This window comes from Columba livia, chromosome Z (assembly GCF_036013475.1).
Source record: "Columba livia isolate bColLiv1 breed racing homer chromosome Z, bColLiv1.pat.W.v2, whole genome shotgun sequence".
In the NCBI taxonomy this organism is placed as follows: domain Eukaryota; kingdom Metazoa; phylum Chordata; class Aves; order Columbiformes; family Columbidae; genus Columba; species Columba livia.
This window is the reverse complement of record NC_088642.1, coordinates 57,288,356-57,303,506: the sequence shown is the minus strand read 5'-3', so window position 1 is coordinate 57,303,506 and position 15,151 is coordinate 57,288,356. Positions and strand designations below refer to the sequence as shown.

At 40.0% G+C, this 15,151-nt stretch overlaps 1 protein-coding gene across 13 annotated transcripts in view; it reads left to right on the top strand.

Annotated features, from left to right (window-relative positions):
* Nucleotides 1-15,151, top strand: part of TRPM3 (transient receptor potential cation channel subfamily M member 3) — a 442,246-nt gene that overhangs the window by 399,463 nt on the left and 27,632 nt on the right. For all 13 annotated transcript variants that reach the window (XM_065045970.1, XM_065045967.1, XM_065045966.1 and 10 more), the window contains 3 exons: nucleotides 872-1,012; nucleotides 8,348-8,476; nucleotides 10,568-10,819. In XM_065045970.1, the coding sequence (XP_064902042.1) occupies nucleotides 872-1,012; nucleotides 8,348-8,476; nucleotides 10,568-10,819 (522 nt within the window). The remainder of the gene's footprint in view (nucleotides 1-871; nucleotides 1,013-8,347; nucleotides 8,477-10,567; nucleotides 10,820-15,151) is intronic.

Sequence of the window (15,151 nt, the reverse complement as noted above, 5' to 3'; positions counted from 1 at the left end):
AAAGGAATACTTTATTCTAAGCATCAACTTCAGTGAGTATATAGTTTAGTCACTCCTTCCACGTCTCTGGAAGCTAAGAGTAAATAAAATATTACCATCTTTTGCCTGTTAGGTTTGCACTTATAGCTGAGGACTTGAGCTTGTATTTCTGGAGTTCGGCGTAGCTCTTCCGTGAGTCTGAATTGCAATGGTAAAAGTGGGATCAAGCCTAACGGAGACAGTGCATGAGCAGTATGGAACTTCATCATGGAAGAAACCACAATCATGTAGAAGGATCTTTCAATCCAAGGCCTTAATGCTGCAGTAAACTCCTCTACATCCTTGTGAACTTCACTGTGGGATCATCGCCTGTGACAGATCCAGAGATCGACATAAAAAGAGTCACTGGCTTTGTTGTTTCCAGTCCAGCAACTGCTAACTTATCTTTCCCCTGTTATTCTCTCTCAGTCTCAGCCTGATGAACTCCTCTCTATTTAAAACCAAAACTTGTCTGTTTTCTGTGTGCGTCTGTTTATAGTATAGAAGAATACCACAAAAAGCGATTGTCAGGTAAAAATTTTGCTGTCCACACAGCTAAAAGGAGAAATGTTCTCCACATCTTTTCTGTTGTTCACCAGTCAAGGATTTCCCACTGGTGCTGACAGTTGCTGCCAAATCATTGCTTTTTCAGTTTACAAAGTATTAAGCAGCAACTTCCATGCAAAAAAATATAATCTGAGAACAAAGCATTTTACAGCTAGCTATGGTCACCTGGTTTTGTCTAAAGATGAGGAAATCAGAGAAGTTTTGAATAGGTTCCTTTTGAAATTTAAAAAAATACCTTAATTTGTCTTTCACACAGAAAGAAACACAAGAATGTTCTTTCTTGTAGGCAATGCTTGGGCGAGGGAATGGAGAATCCTCAAGAAAGAAAGAGGAAGAGGAAGTTCAGAGCAGTCACAGACTGATCCCTGTTGGAAGAAAGATTTACGAGTTCTACAATGCTCCCATTGTTAAATTTTGGTTTTACACAGTAAGAAATCTTTCCTGTTATATTACTACTGTATGGACAAATACTGAAATTGGATTAAGGTCATCTTGGGTATTTCATTGGAAGTTTGCATCTGCATGCATTGGAGGGCTCACCTATAAATAGTTTAATAAAAATCTTTTGTGGAAGTCAGCTAAAGCTTGCAAACTTGCCTAGGAATTTTAAAGACTATCATTCCATTCAGGAAGTTAATTGTTAAAATTTGGTGGACTGTGTATGTTTTCCTTCAAAGTAGCAGATTGCTGTCATCAGTGTTCCCAAGGAATTCCCTATAGGAGAATTCCCAATAGGAGAGCTCCCAATAGTAAGCCAAATGGGAGGCTGTGCTGGATCAGGATATTGAATCATGTAATAATCGATGGGAAAAAAAAAAGCAGACTACATATTTTCTTGGAACATTTTTTCTTTGTTCTATTTTGACTAGTCTGCAGAGTGTCTCTCAAAGAAAGTGTTTGTGTAAGTACCCACGAGATAATAGAGTAGCAGCTAATGTACAATTTTCAGGCACAAATTATGTCAAATCATTATAATCTCCCTGTGTTATAAAGAAACAGACCTTGCAGGTGAAGCAGAACAAAAAATATGTCATGTATTTTGATTAGAGTGAGACAATATAAAAAACTTCACAGGGTATTCTCACAGATAAATTAATAACTGCTATATTAAAGTTACTATGTGGATACAAAGCTTTTTGGCAATTACTCCTCAAGAGCAGATATTAATTATTCATTATCAAGCTGGAAGAAGGGTTTGGAAAGGAGTCCTTCAGGTTATCTCCTACATCAGGTGCTGATATTTTCATTCAAAACTTGGATAATGGAGTAGAGATTAGTTATTAAATTTGCAAGTTGCTCTAGAATGTAGAAGGATGAGATCAAAAAGTAAAATGAACACAGAAAGTAATCCTTTCAGTCTCCTTGTCTGGAATATTCTATTCCAGTTCAGATTCTGCATCACGTGACAATTATGGACTGGTTTGAAGGACACAAATAACTTAAGGGGAAAGATTTAAGGAAGTGAGGTCATTTTCTCTGGGGGGAAAAAAAAAAAAAGTCTGCAGAAGGAATGCAGTAGTCTTCAAATATGTGTAGGTAGCTGCAGAGAGGAACAAAATAGAATTATCTCCAAGTCCTTGCTGAATAGGACAAGAAATAATGGTTTAAATTGCAGCAAGGCAGTTCTAGGTAAGATGTTAGGAAGCAGTTTTTAACTGCTCTGAGAGCTACTGTCATAAACTCTGTAAGGAGATGGTAGATTTTCTATTATTAGTGATCTCTAAGTCTATCTTATCAAAACGTATGTCAGCTATGGTACACTGTAATTAGTCCTGCCTCAGCACAGTGGAATTGGCCAGATTATTTCAAGTGGTCCTTTCCAGGAATACTTGAAATCCATTTTACATCATTCTGCAGAATGCACAGCAAATAACAAAGAATCCATCCTTCTGTAGATGGCTTCTTACAAGAAAAATTGCCTTGCTCAGATTCAGGCGATAATATCTAGAGACAGAAGGAACAACTCACATCAACAGAGACTAAACTGTAGTGAACAGCCTATGCTGCAAATAACTCCAGTTTGGCAACTGGGAGTAACTAGTTGCTGAACTGTGTGGCCTTTGAACATTAATCAGGCCAATGAGTCTGGAAACTGCTCATCAGCAGCCTAGTCTCATTATCAATTGCAATATGTATTTTGTATAACCAAAAAAGTCTTTACACTGTAAACAGAAAGAAGCATCCAGGCTCTCCCTGTTAGTTCAATTCTGAAATGGGAGAAAAAGATCAATATTGCATTTCCATTTAGACCTGTTCTTACAGTTTTATGTCCTGAGGCAGGTTTCAATCAAGGTCACTTACTAAAGCTGCCTCTTGGCTACACTGAACTTGAAGAGCAAATTAAGGTGGATTCTGGCTGAAGTGCTTGACCAGTTGGGTATACTGAGAAACTCCTGGAGTCTAAAAGCAACACAACTCTCAGATGAGGTTTAAAATTGCACAGTCTGTCACACTGTTTACAAGTACAAAGACAAAAGTATTAATCATAGATTTCAAAATAAATCCTCCAAATTCTACATTCTACAGTCCAAAATGCAATAAAAGTGACTATAATTATGGCTTTGTATGCCCTTTAAAATCATCTGATTATTCTATATCTACCTACCAGCTATCACTCTGTAGCTGTATCCACCTTCATTCTTAAAATATACAAGAGTGGGGATGTTTGAGGAAGTAACATTGTGACTCAGCAGATGAGCCAAAATAAACAGCTTTTTATCAGGCAAAAAAAAATTCAGCATTTCTCTCTGGATGTGCAATAGTTTAAGAAGTCAGCTGCTCTGTTCTGTGGCTGTTGCTTTGAAAACTATGACTAAAAAAGTCTCATCTCACAGATTTCTTGAGGAGAAGAGGATGGTCTTTCCCATTTAACTACTAGCTTTAGGCTGAGATGCTAGCAGGTTGTAAGAGCCCACACTTTTGCGTCTTCTGAGAAGGAATAGCTGCAGAGGGAACTGAACCCAGAGTACAAGTCATATTCTAAACATCAACACAGCTTTGCCCTAAGTTTTGCATTTTGGGACCACTTCATTTTATGCTCATTTAACTATTTCAATCAGTGAGAAAAGGAGGACTCTATAGCTGGTACAATTTCGTAGTCTGTTCCTGACCATAATGAGTATTTGAGTGTTTTCTATAGAATGGTACAGCGTCCATAGGAGGATAGGGAGCAACTCACCCTAGAAACTTCTTAGCAGGCATTGTCTCCTTAATTTCTTGAGGTACTGCCCTCAAGGGTGAAAATGGCAGGACCTAGCTCTTTGTGAAGTCATGTAAAAGCAAGAAAAAGACAGATCAGCTACTTGTGTAGTAGCACTTTCAAAGAATCTAGAGTACCAGCATGGGCAGCTGTACTGAGGATTTATCACAATGTGGGATCAGGACAGGCTCCTGGAAGGCAGCAGCAAGTTAACAGGTCTGGGGAGCAAGAAGGGGGGTGCCACTCACTATCTAAAGGGCTTGTTTCTTGGGTTAGAATGGTGCAGCTTGAGCATCATTTTATTCTTAAATCAATGTAGTTTTCCCCTTTTTTTTTAAAAAAAAAAAGGAAACAGATTTTCAGTGAAAAAGTTTGCAGTGATTTTCATTACATTTTTGATAGAATCACAGAATCTCCTGAGTTGGAATGGGCCCACAAGGATCATCGAGTCCAACTCCTGTCCCTGTACATGACAACCCCACAGTTCACACCATGTGTCTGAGGGTGTTGTCCAGTCTCTTCTTGAACACTGTCAGGCTTGGGGCTGTGACATCTCCCTGGAGAGCCTGTTCCAGTGCTCCACCACCCTCTGGGGGAAGAACCTTTTCTAATGTCCAACCTAAACCTCCCCTGGGACATCTTCCTGCCATTCCCTCAGGTTCTGTCATTGGTCACCAGAGAGAAGAGTTTGGTACCTGCCCCTCCTCCTCCCCTTGCGAGGAAGCTGTAGCCACCGTGAGGTCTCCCCTCAGCCTCCTCCAGGCTGAACAAACCAAGTGACTCATAACCACACCTCCTATGGCTTCCCCTCCAAACCCTTCACCAACTTTGTAGACACTCTCCAGTAGCTTTATATCCTTTTTATCCTGTGGCACCCAGACCTGCACACAGTGCTCCAGGTGAGGCCGCACCAGTGCAGAGCAGAGCGGGATAATCACCTCCCTCGCCTGGCTGGCAATGCTGTGCTTGATGGACCCAGGACACAGGTGGCCCTCTTGGCTGCCAGGGCACTGTTGGCTCATGTTTAACTTGTCGTTGACCAGAACCCCCAGATCCCTCTCCACAGAGCTGCTTTCCAGCATCACATTCCCCAGCCTGTATGTACAGCCAGGGTTGCCATGTCCCAGGTGCAAAATTCCCCCATGGGAAATATTGTTGAACTACATGAAGTTTGTGATTGCCCAGTTCTTCAATTTGTCCGGACTCCTCTGCAGGGCCTCTCTGCCCTCAAGAGTGTCAACAGCTCCTCCCAATTTTGTGTCATCAGCAAACTTAGTAAGCAATCCCTCAAGTCCTGAGTCTAAGTCATTTATAAAGACACTGAAGAGTGCTGGCCCTAAGATGGATCCCTGCGGAACCCTGCTAGGGACTGGTCACCAGCCCAACATAACCCCATTTATTAGAACCCTTTGAGCCCAGCCCGTCAGCCAATTGCTCACCCACTGTATTGTGTGTTTATCCAGCTGTGTGCTGGACATCTTGTCCAGGAAAATACTGTGAGAGAGAGTATCAAAGGCTTTACTGAAATCAAAAAGATCATGTCAACAGGCTTCCATTGGTCAAGTAGGTGAGTAACCTTGTCGTAGAATGAAATTAAGCTAGTCAGGCAAGACTTTCCTCTCATGAACCTGTGGTGACTGGGACCAATGACTGTGTTGTCATTCAGATGTTTAACAATAACTCACAGAGCAATCTTCACGACGATTTTGCCAGGAACAGAAGTGAGGCTGACAGGCCTGTAGTTGCCAGGGTCAGCCCTGTTGCCCTTCTTGTAGACTGGGAAAACATTTGCCAGCTTCCAGCCTTCCGGGACCTCTCTAGATTCCCAAGAGCACTGAAAGATCATGGAGAGAGGTCTCGCTATGATGTCAGCCAGCTCTTTAAGCACACTTGGGTGAATTCCATCAGACCCCATAGACCTGTAATGATCTAGCCAGAGTAGCAAATCCTGTTCGGAATTGACTGGGAGTTTGTCATTCTCACACTCATGATTTTCCAGCCCAGGGTTATGGGGGCCCCCAAATTCATAACTGGTGTTGAAGACCAAGGCAAAGAAATCATTAAACATCTCGGCTTTGTCTATGTCCCTGTTAAGAAGGTGACCGTGCTCATCAAGTAATGGGCCAGTGTTATTTCTAGCTTGCCTTTTGCCATTAATATATTTTCAAAAGCCTTTTTTATTGTCCTTCACCGTATTGGCCAGCTTCAATTCTAATTGAGCTTTGGCAGCACAAATTTCCTCCCTACAGTGGTGAGCAGCTCCCCATAGTCCTTCCATGAGACCTGACCTTGCTTCCACTGACCATGTAATTTCTTTTTTTGCTGTATTTCAAGAAGAAGATCCCTGCTCAAGCAAGCTGGCTTTTTGCCTCGCCTGCTAGATTTTCAGTATTTTGGAATTGCCTGATCCTGTGCTCTTAGTAGGTGGTGCTTAAGAAGTACTGATGGACCCAAACACCTTCAAAAGCTTCTTCCCAGGGAATCTTACTGTCAGCCTGAGGTCTGCTCTCCTCATGTGTACTATTAAGGTCTTGTTGGCAGGTTTCCTCCCATTAGCAAAGATTTTAAACCTGGCTGCTTCGTGTTTGCTGTGGCCAAGGAAGCCACCGGTCACCACATCTCCCATGAGACCCTCTCTGCTAATGAGAATCAAATCTAGGAAGGCACTTTTCCTGGTCAGTTCCCTTAGCAACTGCACCAGGAAGTTATAATCTATATTTGGGTTGACAAAAAACAAAACTAAACAAAACAAACCACCACACACAAAACAAAGCAAACAAACAACAACAAAAATAAAGAAAAAACCACACACACGAAGAAGCAGCAAAAGCCTCTAATTACACTGAGAGTCTTGTAGTTTCTGCAATCTGTGTAAACCATAGTGCCCTTATTCTTTTGTCATGCCAACTGCAAATGCTCAGCAAAGGCTGCTGAGTCAGGCCAAATCAATAAGATTTGCTGATAATTAATAATCAATAAGATCTAAGAGGAGGGGTATTGGGTGACAGTATCACCTTGCTTTTTGCACTTTAGTAGAAGGTGTTATTTCAGTTAGGGAGGTGTGTGTCCAGTTCTACCGGCCTAGACAGAGTTTTTGCTGACTCAGCTGACACCCTAAACACTGACGTAAGACAATATTGCTCTCCATTTCCTTTAGGAGTGTTAAGGGATAACCAGTCTCTAGACCTGAGTGTTGCAATCCATCATCACGCACAAACTGAAAGAGAAATGAGATAATTTCCTCCTCTGTTTTATGTAGACCAGAAGCAGTGATTCAACTGACTGTCATCTCTGTACTGATAGTTATGGACAATGTAGAGAATTCTCTGAAGTGCCCTTCAAACAAGCGACTGGAAGAAAAATCAGAACCCTGTGGCTTTTACACAGAGCAGAAGTGATGTTCTCTGACAAATACAACAGGACTACAAATCCTGTTCTGCGAGGTGCTGAACACTGAAATAATCATACCCAAATGTCTCATACCCAACCCCCTCTGTGGTTGTTTCATCTTAAGTCTGACACCAAGTACACGATAGTTGTGAGGAACATGCAGCTAAGAGAGAAAAACTGAGTTGAAATACAGATGCTTGGTATAAGCTTTCTGTCATAGTGATGAAAATGTTAATGCACAGAACTGAATCATCTTTTCTCTGGTTTAAATTTGGCTTATGATGCATTTTCTTGTAGGGCTGCTGTTTGAAAACTAAAGTAGACAGACAGTTGGATTCTGGCCACCACAGGCTCCAGCCACAGCCTTTCACCCTTGCTACAGCCCATTCTCCAGTGTAACACTTGCATTTCTCTGAGTTTTATGAACTTGATGGTGCAGTTCGCCTGTCTTTTTTTAGGTCATCATTTCATTAGATTCAGCATGCATAAAGAAAGGAAGAAGAAACTAAAAATGTAATCTACTCCTTCCACTGTATCAAAAATTAGGCCAGAAGGTAGATATATTAGAGAATGAATAGGAAAACAGTTATACTTAAAAACTTACAAAAAATATACAGCAAATGAATGTCTGGCTATGCCTGGCTACTTGCTGCAGCAATGTGAGTAGGAGGAACAGTGTTTTGGGAAGGAATCATGATGAGGGTTAGGTCAGCACTACACTGGGTAGGAAGAGCTCTAGCAACACGTAGGACCTTTTGGGCTCCAGGCAAGGATTGTCCAAAAAGGATTTGGAATGCCAGAGTCAGCCTAGGCTAGGTGAACAGGGAGAAAAAACACAGAGGACCGGTGTTAGAAGTAGTTGAGGAAGAAATCTCCATATAGGTAACTTAGTTTGGTAGTTGTTATAGTGGTATCAGAGTTCCCATCACTGTGGTATAATCCAGGGGGACCGCATTAACACAGTTCTTTTGGGGAGGCTGATGTAGCTGGAGCAGAGGTTGTTTGTGCATGTATTTTGTAGATTCCACACTGTATGTGAGCTTTTTCAGATAGCCCAGAATAGTCTGATTTAACTCTGGTTATGGTCGAATTAGGAATATCAAATAATTCCTAAGAAATTGGCTCCTTCATATAATTATATTGACTATTGACACTCATTTTTTTTCTCTACAGCTGGCATATATAGGTTACTTGATGCTGTTCAATTATATAGTGTTAGTGAAGATGGATCGCTGGCCATCTACACAGGAATGGATTGTCATCTCATACATTTTCACTCTGGGAATAGAGAAGATGAGAGAGGTAAAATCATCCTAAGCAAGAAAGACAAAATAAAAAAAAAAAAAGGAAAAGTGTGAGTTTTTTCATTTTAACATGCTTTTATTATTTTTCCCAAGATAATTTTTCATGAACAGGTTTACCCTAGAATTGCTCTTTTGTTTTTTTGGAGAAAAACAGATGGATTGCTAAAAACACAGCACTGAAAAATCTATCTTCCTCTATTTTAGAATCAAGAATCTCTCTCCAACAGAATTTCTCTATTCAGACTTCAGTGTGATGCACATTTAATAGCATTCACAGGTATAGGACAGTATTCTGACATCTTAAAACTCAGCCCTGTTTCTTGAAATGTAGCCCAGTGAGTGAAGAATGTTTCAGGGAAAGGGAAAGGAGAAATGCTGTAACAAAATGGATATGGAGACATGGTGATAGGATGATAACCGAAAAGCCCATGTTTAATCCCCCCCCCCCAACTCAAATAGAGTTCATTCAAAATTTACAGCTGTTCTGTCTGTCCAAGTATCTCGAGCAAACACTTTAAGCAAAACCAGACGTAACTGGGGGGAAGTTTAGATTCACGTTGAATGTTGCAGCACATTTCTAATAGTATTTCCCCCTTTTGATCTTGAAATTTCTTGCTAATTATGTCAAGCAATAGCATGCATCTCCCTAAAGATGCTAAAGCAGACACGTAGATCAGAAACAGAGTATTTAAGGTGACGATCGGTCTACACACACAGTGAGGGTGACGTGCCATCCCCTGCCCCTCTTGGTCTCTCCCACTTGCAGCTGCTGCTCTGTCCTTTGCACTTGGCCAAATGTGCATTTATTCCACAATGACACCAGAGGCCAAATTCAGCCCTGATGTGAGTGGGTGCGAGTCCTGTTGACCTCAGCTGAAACAGCACATTTGTACCCCTGGGCTGAATTTGTTACCATCTACATTTGTACTTTGTACAGCTTTTGAGGACTAGACAAAAACTGGTTTTGCAACATCCACTTAGACGTCAAAGGTTTCAAACACTATACAGTAAACTCTACATTAGAAATAAAAAGAGCAGGAGAAATTACACAACTTCTGTGGCCTATAGTGAGTGTACTTTGCTAACCAAAATAAGAACAGTGGCAGTAGCCACATGAGGACTCTTCAATGCTGATGGAGACAAAGCACCACTGGCTCAGTAGGTGGGAGGCTGCTGGCAGGAATTGTGTGTGCCATGTTTGTCTGATCGTTCACCCCAAATCATTCTTTCCACAAAAGTTTTTCAAGAACATTTGTCAGAATGCATTTCTAAGCAGATGTTGAGATTGTTCACAGAAGATGAAGATGAATTAAAAGAACATTTTAAGAATGGTGTTCATCTTTTTAAGGAACTGTATGAGTCTGCTCAAATGTTCTCAGGCTATATATAGAAAATTGAAACAAACAGCTTGTTAACTCACTAAAAGCTAGGAATTTTTCGCAGAAATCACTTGAGGAATAATTTCAACAGTAATTTGGGAAAAAAATCAGGTCTCCAAAAGGATCTTGCAAATAGAATGACAATAAATTCATAAGGTAAGATTAATTATTTTTGTGAATTATATTTTCAGCTGTGGAAATTAATTTCCAAAAACAGGTCCAAGTAGTAGCTAGTATCTCTCTGGATTAAATGCTAAACTCAGATCTTTATGGTTATTAATTATTTATTGTGAGGTTGATACACATTTTAGAATATTTTTCTTTACATCTACAACTTCTTCAAATGTGAATTTTCTAAAAAAAAATATATTTCTATATTTCTCCCTCTATTCCAAGACTCTTAGTAGTGTCAATAAATTTGAAAAACAGAAAGTTATACATGTTTTTCTTCTGATTTTGTGGGGATTGTAGAGCATGTGAGGTTTTAATCCTTTTTCTTTTAAGTATCTTGCACATAGATATATGCTGATAATGGTTGAAAGGGAAGATTTCTCAAAAAAAATCATAGAGTAGATGAGACGTATATACATGACAGGAGTCTATCAGCTTTGCTTTTGGCCGGTGTGGCATGTATCTGTTTACTACAGATTTCTTCAAGCTTAAATTAAGACAACTCAGCTCCTCTCCTCTCCATGTCCTCTGTCCTACAGATATTGATGTCAGAGCCTGGGAAACTGTTACAGAAAGTGAAAGTTTGGCTCCAGGAGTACTGGAACGTTACTGATCTCATAGCCATCCTCCTGTTCTCTGTTGGGATGGTGCTCCGTCTGCAAGATCTACCACTCCGGAGCGATGGCCGGGTGATATACTGTGTTAACATAATTTACTGGTATATACGGTTATTAGACATCTTCGGAGTAAACAAGTATTTGGGACCATATGTTATGATGATTGGAAAAATGGTAAGAGAATTTGGTGTACTCCTTCAGTGTTTTGCCAGCATGTTCTTGACTTGATATCTTTGGCTAATGACATCACTGAAGATTTATCTGTGTTTGTTTTTACACATTAGCATTTTCATGTAAGCTAGAAATCAGTGCCTTATTGAATCAAAACCATAGAACTGAGGATTAGACTCTCCCTGTTCTGTTAGATGATGTATTGCTTGTCTTTTTCTGAGATCTCTCTGCAAGAGCAAAGCCATCCATCCTACAGCTCTGTGCCTCATTTGCAGAAAATACAAAGTTCTGAAGGAGACTGGTTTGTTAAGGTAAAAAAAAAAAAAAAAATAAACAAGAAGACAATAGGATGTTGATGATGGGGATTTTGTATAGCTCCAGAGTACAGAGGTGAAAACACTCAACAGTTCTTGCTGAAGGTTACTGTAAAAGGGCAGCAGGACAAGAGAAAGGACCAAAGACCAAGGGGAAAACATTGTTTCTCTCCTGCCCCACATGGACTGTGTCCCTCCACCAGAGGATCTGGTGGTCACCAGGGCTTATACAATACACAGTGTATAAAATTCTTAAAAAACAACTACCCTCCTACTCTCTTGTATTTTTCACAGGTGTCATGCACAGAAAGATTCAGAGCTGTGGTGCTAGCAAAGGCAGTCTGAAAGCCAGTATGGTAATAAACAAATTGGCCATGAATTACATCTTCTGTTATAGTAGCCAGTGTTATGGATGGCTGATAGGAGCCCAGCTTCAGCAATAGTATAAACAGTGGTTTAGTTTTCTCCTGGGGTCAACAGAGAAGGAAGTGGTTGAAATCAGCAAAATAATAAAATTTCCATTCCTTTGTCATCCTCACATGTGTACAACATATCAAGACTCACTCCACTCTCTGTGGAAAACAAATACAGGAAAATCACTGCCCTCTGTAGGCTCAGCACCCACTCAGAAGGCGTTGAATTTAGCTACCAGAGTACTCCGAAGGTGCGGGCAACTGTTAAAGGACGGAAGTTCTTTTATTTTGTCCCTTCCTGTTATTTGATTTTCATACCTCAGCCAAATTTCCATGCACTCAGCAACTCTGACACATCCACTTTGCCCACACATTCAATGCCCAACTGGTTTGAGTTACACAATTTTGCCTCTCACATCTATTTTCTGGCCAACTTATTCCCCTATGTAGTGGCCAACCCATTTATATCATGCACAGACTTCCCTGGGAGTTGCACCTGCTCACTCCAGGCTGCAATGTGCTCCCTTGTGTATTTTTGTTTAAATCACATGTCCATTTATGTCCTTGGGTTTTGTCTTTTCCTCTCCATGGTCTTGCAAGTACCATTGAGTACTATGGAGAACATCAAACTGGTTATACATATTTCTACAGAATAAGCCCATCACAGCTACTGAGTTCCTCTGCAGATCAAATTTAATGCCTGAGCTTTTATCTTGAGCTATTGCAAATTTTAGACTTAGAAGGAAAAATATTACTCTTTCTATCTTTCCAATGCTAAGAAATTTTCTTTTCACCTGCCCCTACATTGTATGCATCAAAACAGCTGTAATAGGTTTTGCCTCTGGGCACTGTGAACAAATATGCAAGTGAAATTAAGCAAGGGTTTGAGCATTTCAAAAGCAATGGGCTAAAGCAATGGTGAAGAAAGGAGGAGGAAGCTGAATGGCCAAGTTTATTATTATTTACTAATTTCAGTAACAGGATATGCTTATTGTAATGTGCTTTTCTGATTTCTGCACAGTGGTAGATTTACTCCCCTCTTATTTGAGAATGAAAAGAAATAACTGTGGTATGTCAAGAGAATCAGAGGTAAATCAGTTCCCTTACTGTGTGGGAATGTCTACATTTTCTTAGCTTGCCTGCAAATAAAAAAGGGGAAATTGAGCCAGCTTTTTTATAAAAATGCACCAACAGTTCCTTGTTTTGTCACTTTTTAAAACAGGTGACTAATGAGTTCTTCAGAATGGTTGAAATAGCCATTGCCTTGTGGAAACAACAATTGTAGTTTGACCTTGCAGGCCAAAGAGCTTGATACAGTGCCCATTAGAGTCAGCGGAAACTTGCCCATCTTATTTCACTGGATTCCAGACAAGTTACTGAGATTTTAGAAAGATACCCAGTTTAAGGAGGGAAAAGCTAATATGCAGCTTTAATAGAGAACAGCACTGAAAATTTTATTTCTTGCAACATGAGATCAAACCTGATTGTCTTACATTGCCACCAAATACTTATGTTTCTTTGTTTGCATGACATTTTAAATTCAGTATTATATTACACCATATCTTATATATTTCTACTTTAAACAAAGTTTCATCAGAGAAGACAGGAGGAACCAGGTTTCATCTCCAAATTCCTTCCTTAAATGTAGCAAGCACTAAATGTAATTATGTAGCTTTCCCATTTCAGTATGGTCTCTGAGGTACAGTGAACTGAAATTTCTTTTCCATCATGTTTTCTTGAGAGATTCATGCTCTGAATAACATAGGAATGTTGGTGATTTACTTGCCTGTTTTTTTTAATTCTATAAGGCATTTGTTTTCTTCTCCCACATCCCCAAGGCTTGCTTCTTTCTTTATCATTCTTTCTTTCTCTTTCTTTTCCTTCTTTTCTTCCTTTCTTCCTTTCTTTCTTTGTTTCTTTCTTTTTCTTTCTTTCTTTCTTCCTCTTTCTTTCTTTCTTTCTCTTTCCTTCTTTCCTTCTTTCCTTCTTCCTTCTTTCTCTCTTTCTCTCTTTCTCTCTCTCACACTTTCTTTCTTTCTTTCTCTCTCTCTTTCTCTCTTTCTTTCCCTCTTTCCTTCTTTCCTTCTTTTCTTCTTTCCTTCTCTTTCCTTTCTCTCTTTTTTTCTCTCTTTCTCTCCCTTTTTCTCTCTCTTTTTCTTTCTTCCTTTCTTCCTTTTTTTTTCTTTCTCTTTCTCTTTCTCTCTTTCTTTACTTCTTTCTTTCCTTCTTTCCTTCTTCCTTCTCTCTTTCTCTCTCTCTTTCTCTCTTTCTCTCTCTCACTCTTTCTCTCTTTCTCTCTTTCTCTTTCTCTCTCTTTTTCTCTCTTTCTCTCTTTCTTTCCTTCTCTTTCTTTCTCTCTCTTTCTCTCTTTCTCTCTTTTTCTCTCTCTTTTTCTTTCTTCCTTTCTTTTTTTTTCTTTCTTTCTTTCTTTCTCTTTCTTTCTTTCCTTCTTTCCTTCTTTCCTTCTTTCCTTCTTTCTCTCTCTCTCTCTTTCCCTCTTTCCCTCTTTCCCTCTTTCCTTCCTTTCCTTCCTTCCTTCCTTTCTTTCTTTCCTTCTTTCTTTCCTTCTTTCCTTCTTTCTTTCTTTCTTTCTTTCTTTCTTTCTTTCTTTCTTTCTTTCTTTCTTTCTTTCTTTCTTTCTTTCTTTCTCTCTTTCTCTCTTTCTCTCTTTCTCTCTCTCTTTCTCTCTCTCTTTCTCTCTTTCTTTCTCTCTTTCTTTCTTTCTTTCTTTCTTTCTTTCTTTCTTTCTTTCTTTCTTTCTTTCTTTCTTTCTTTCTTTCTTTCTTTCTTTTTATATTAACCTGAAGACTTTTGTTTTCCCCGGCTTTTTTTTTTTACACTTGTACCAGTTCCTTCCTTCCAGCTCCTTGAGTCTCTTCTAGCAGAGCCCTGCCCTACAGGTGCACTACTACCCTTTTCTGTTTGCTCCTCTTTTCTCCATTAGATACTTTCACAGTGTTACTTTGACCTCAGGCCTCTCTCCTTGTGCTTAAAACTGAAGAAGCCCTGCAGCAGTACCAGATGAATCTGCTGCAAATGAGTTCACTCTTACATCAGCCCTTGTCATGAGCAACCCTGCTCTTGAGCTGCAGCAGGTCCCCCATGGAGTGATAAGGCCACTGGTTGAGATGCAGGTTGGTTGCACAGCTGCCTCTCGGGGAAAGCAGAAGGCAGATGGGCCAGAAAATGCAGAGGATGAAGGGACTGAAACTCACAAGTTTTAAAAGAGTTTTGGGTTGAGATTTGGCCAGAGACAAGACTCACATACAAAGCTGGCAATAACAGCTCTGTTGTAACCAGTCTTACAACTAAAGATCTATAAGTAAACCTGTAACTAAAGGTTTTAACGGGATCTTACCAGGAACCTTACAGGAATCCTATTTTTTTCACATTTTGGGTTATAAACCATCTCTGCTGTACTTCATTGATGCCCATCGCTCTGCTCTCTGGAGGGTCTTTTCCAGCACAGCACCTCTTCTAATCTTCAGCCTCTATTCAGCACCTCCTAGGATTGCTGTCCCACTTTTTCCAGAAACATTTTGAATGGCTAGGCATTGTTTGCAAGCACTAATTAAACGTGTGCATATGCTAATGAGGCCTTCAGCAAT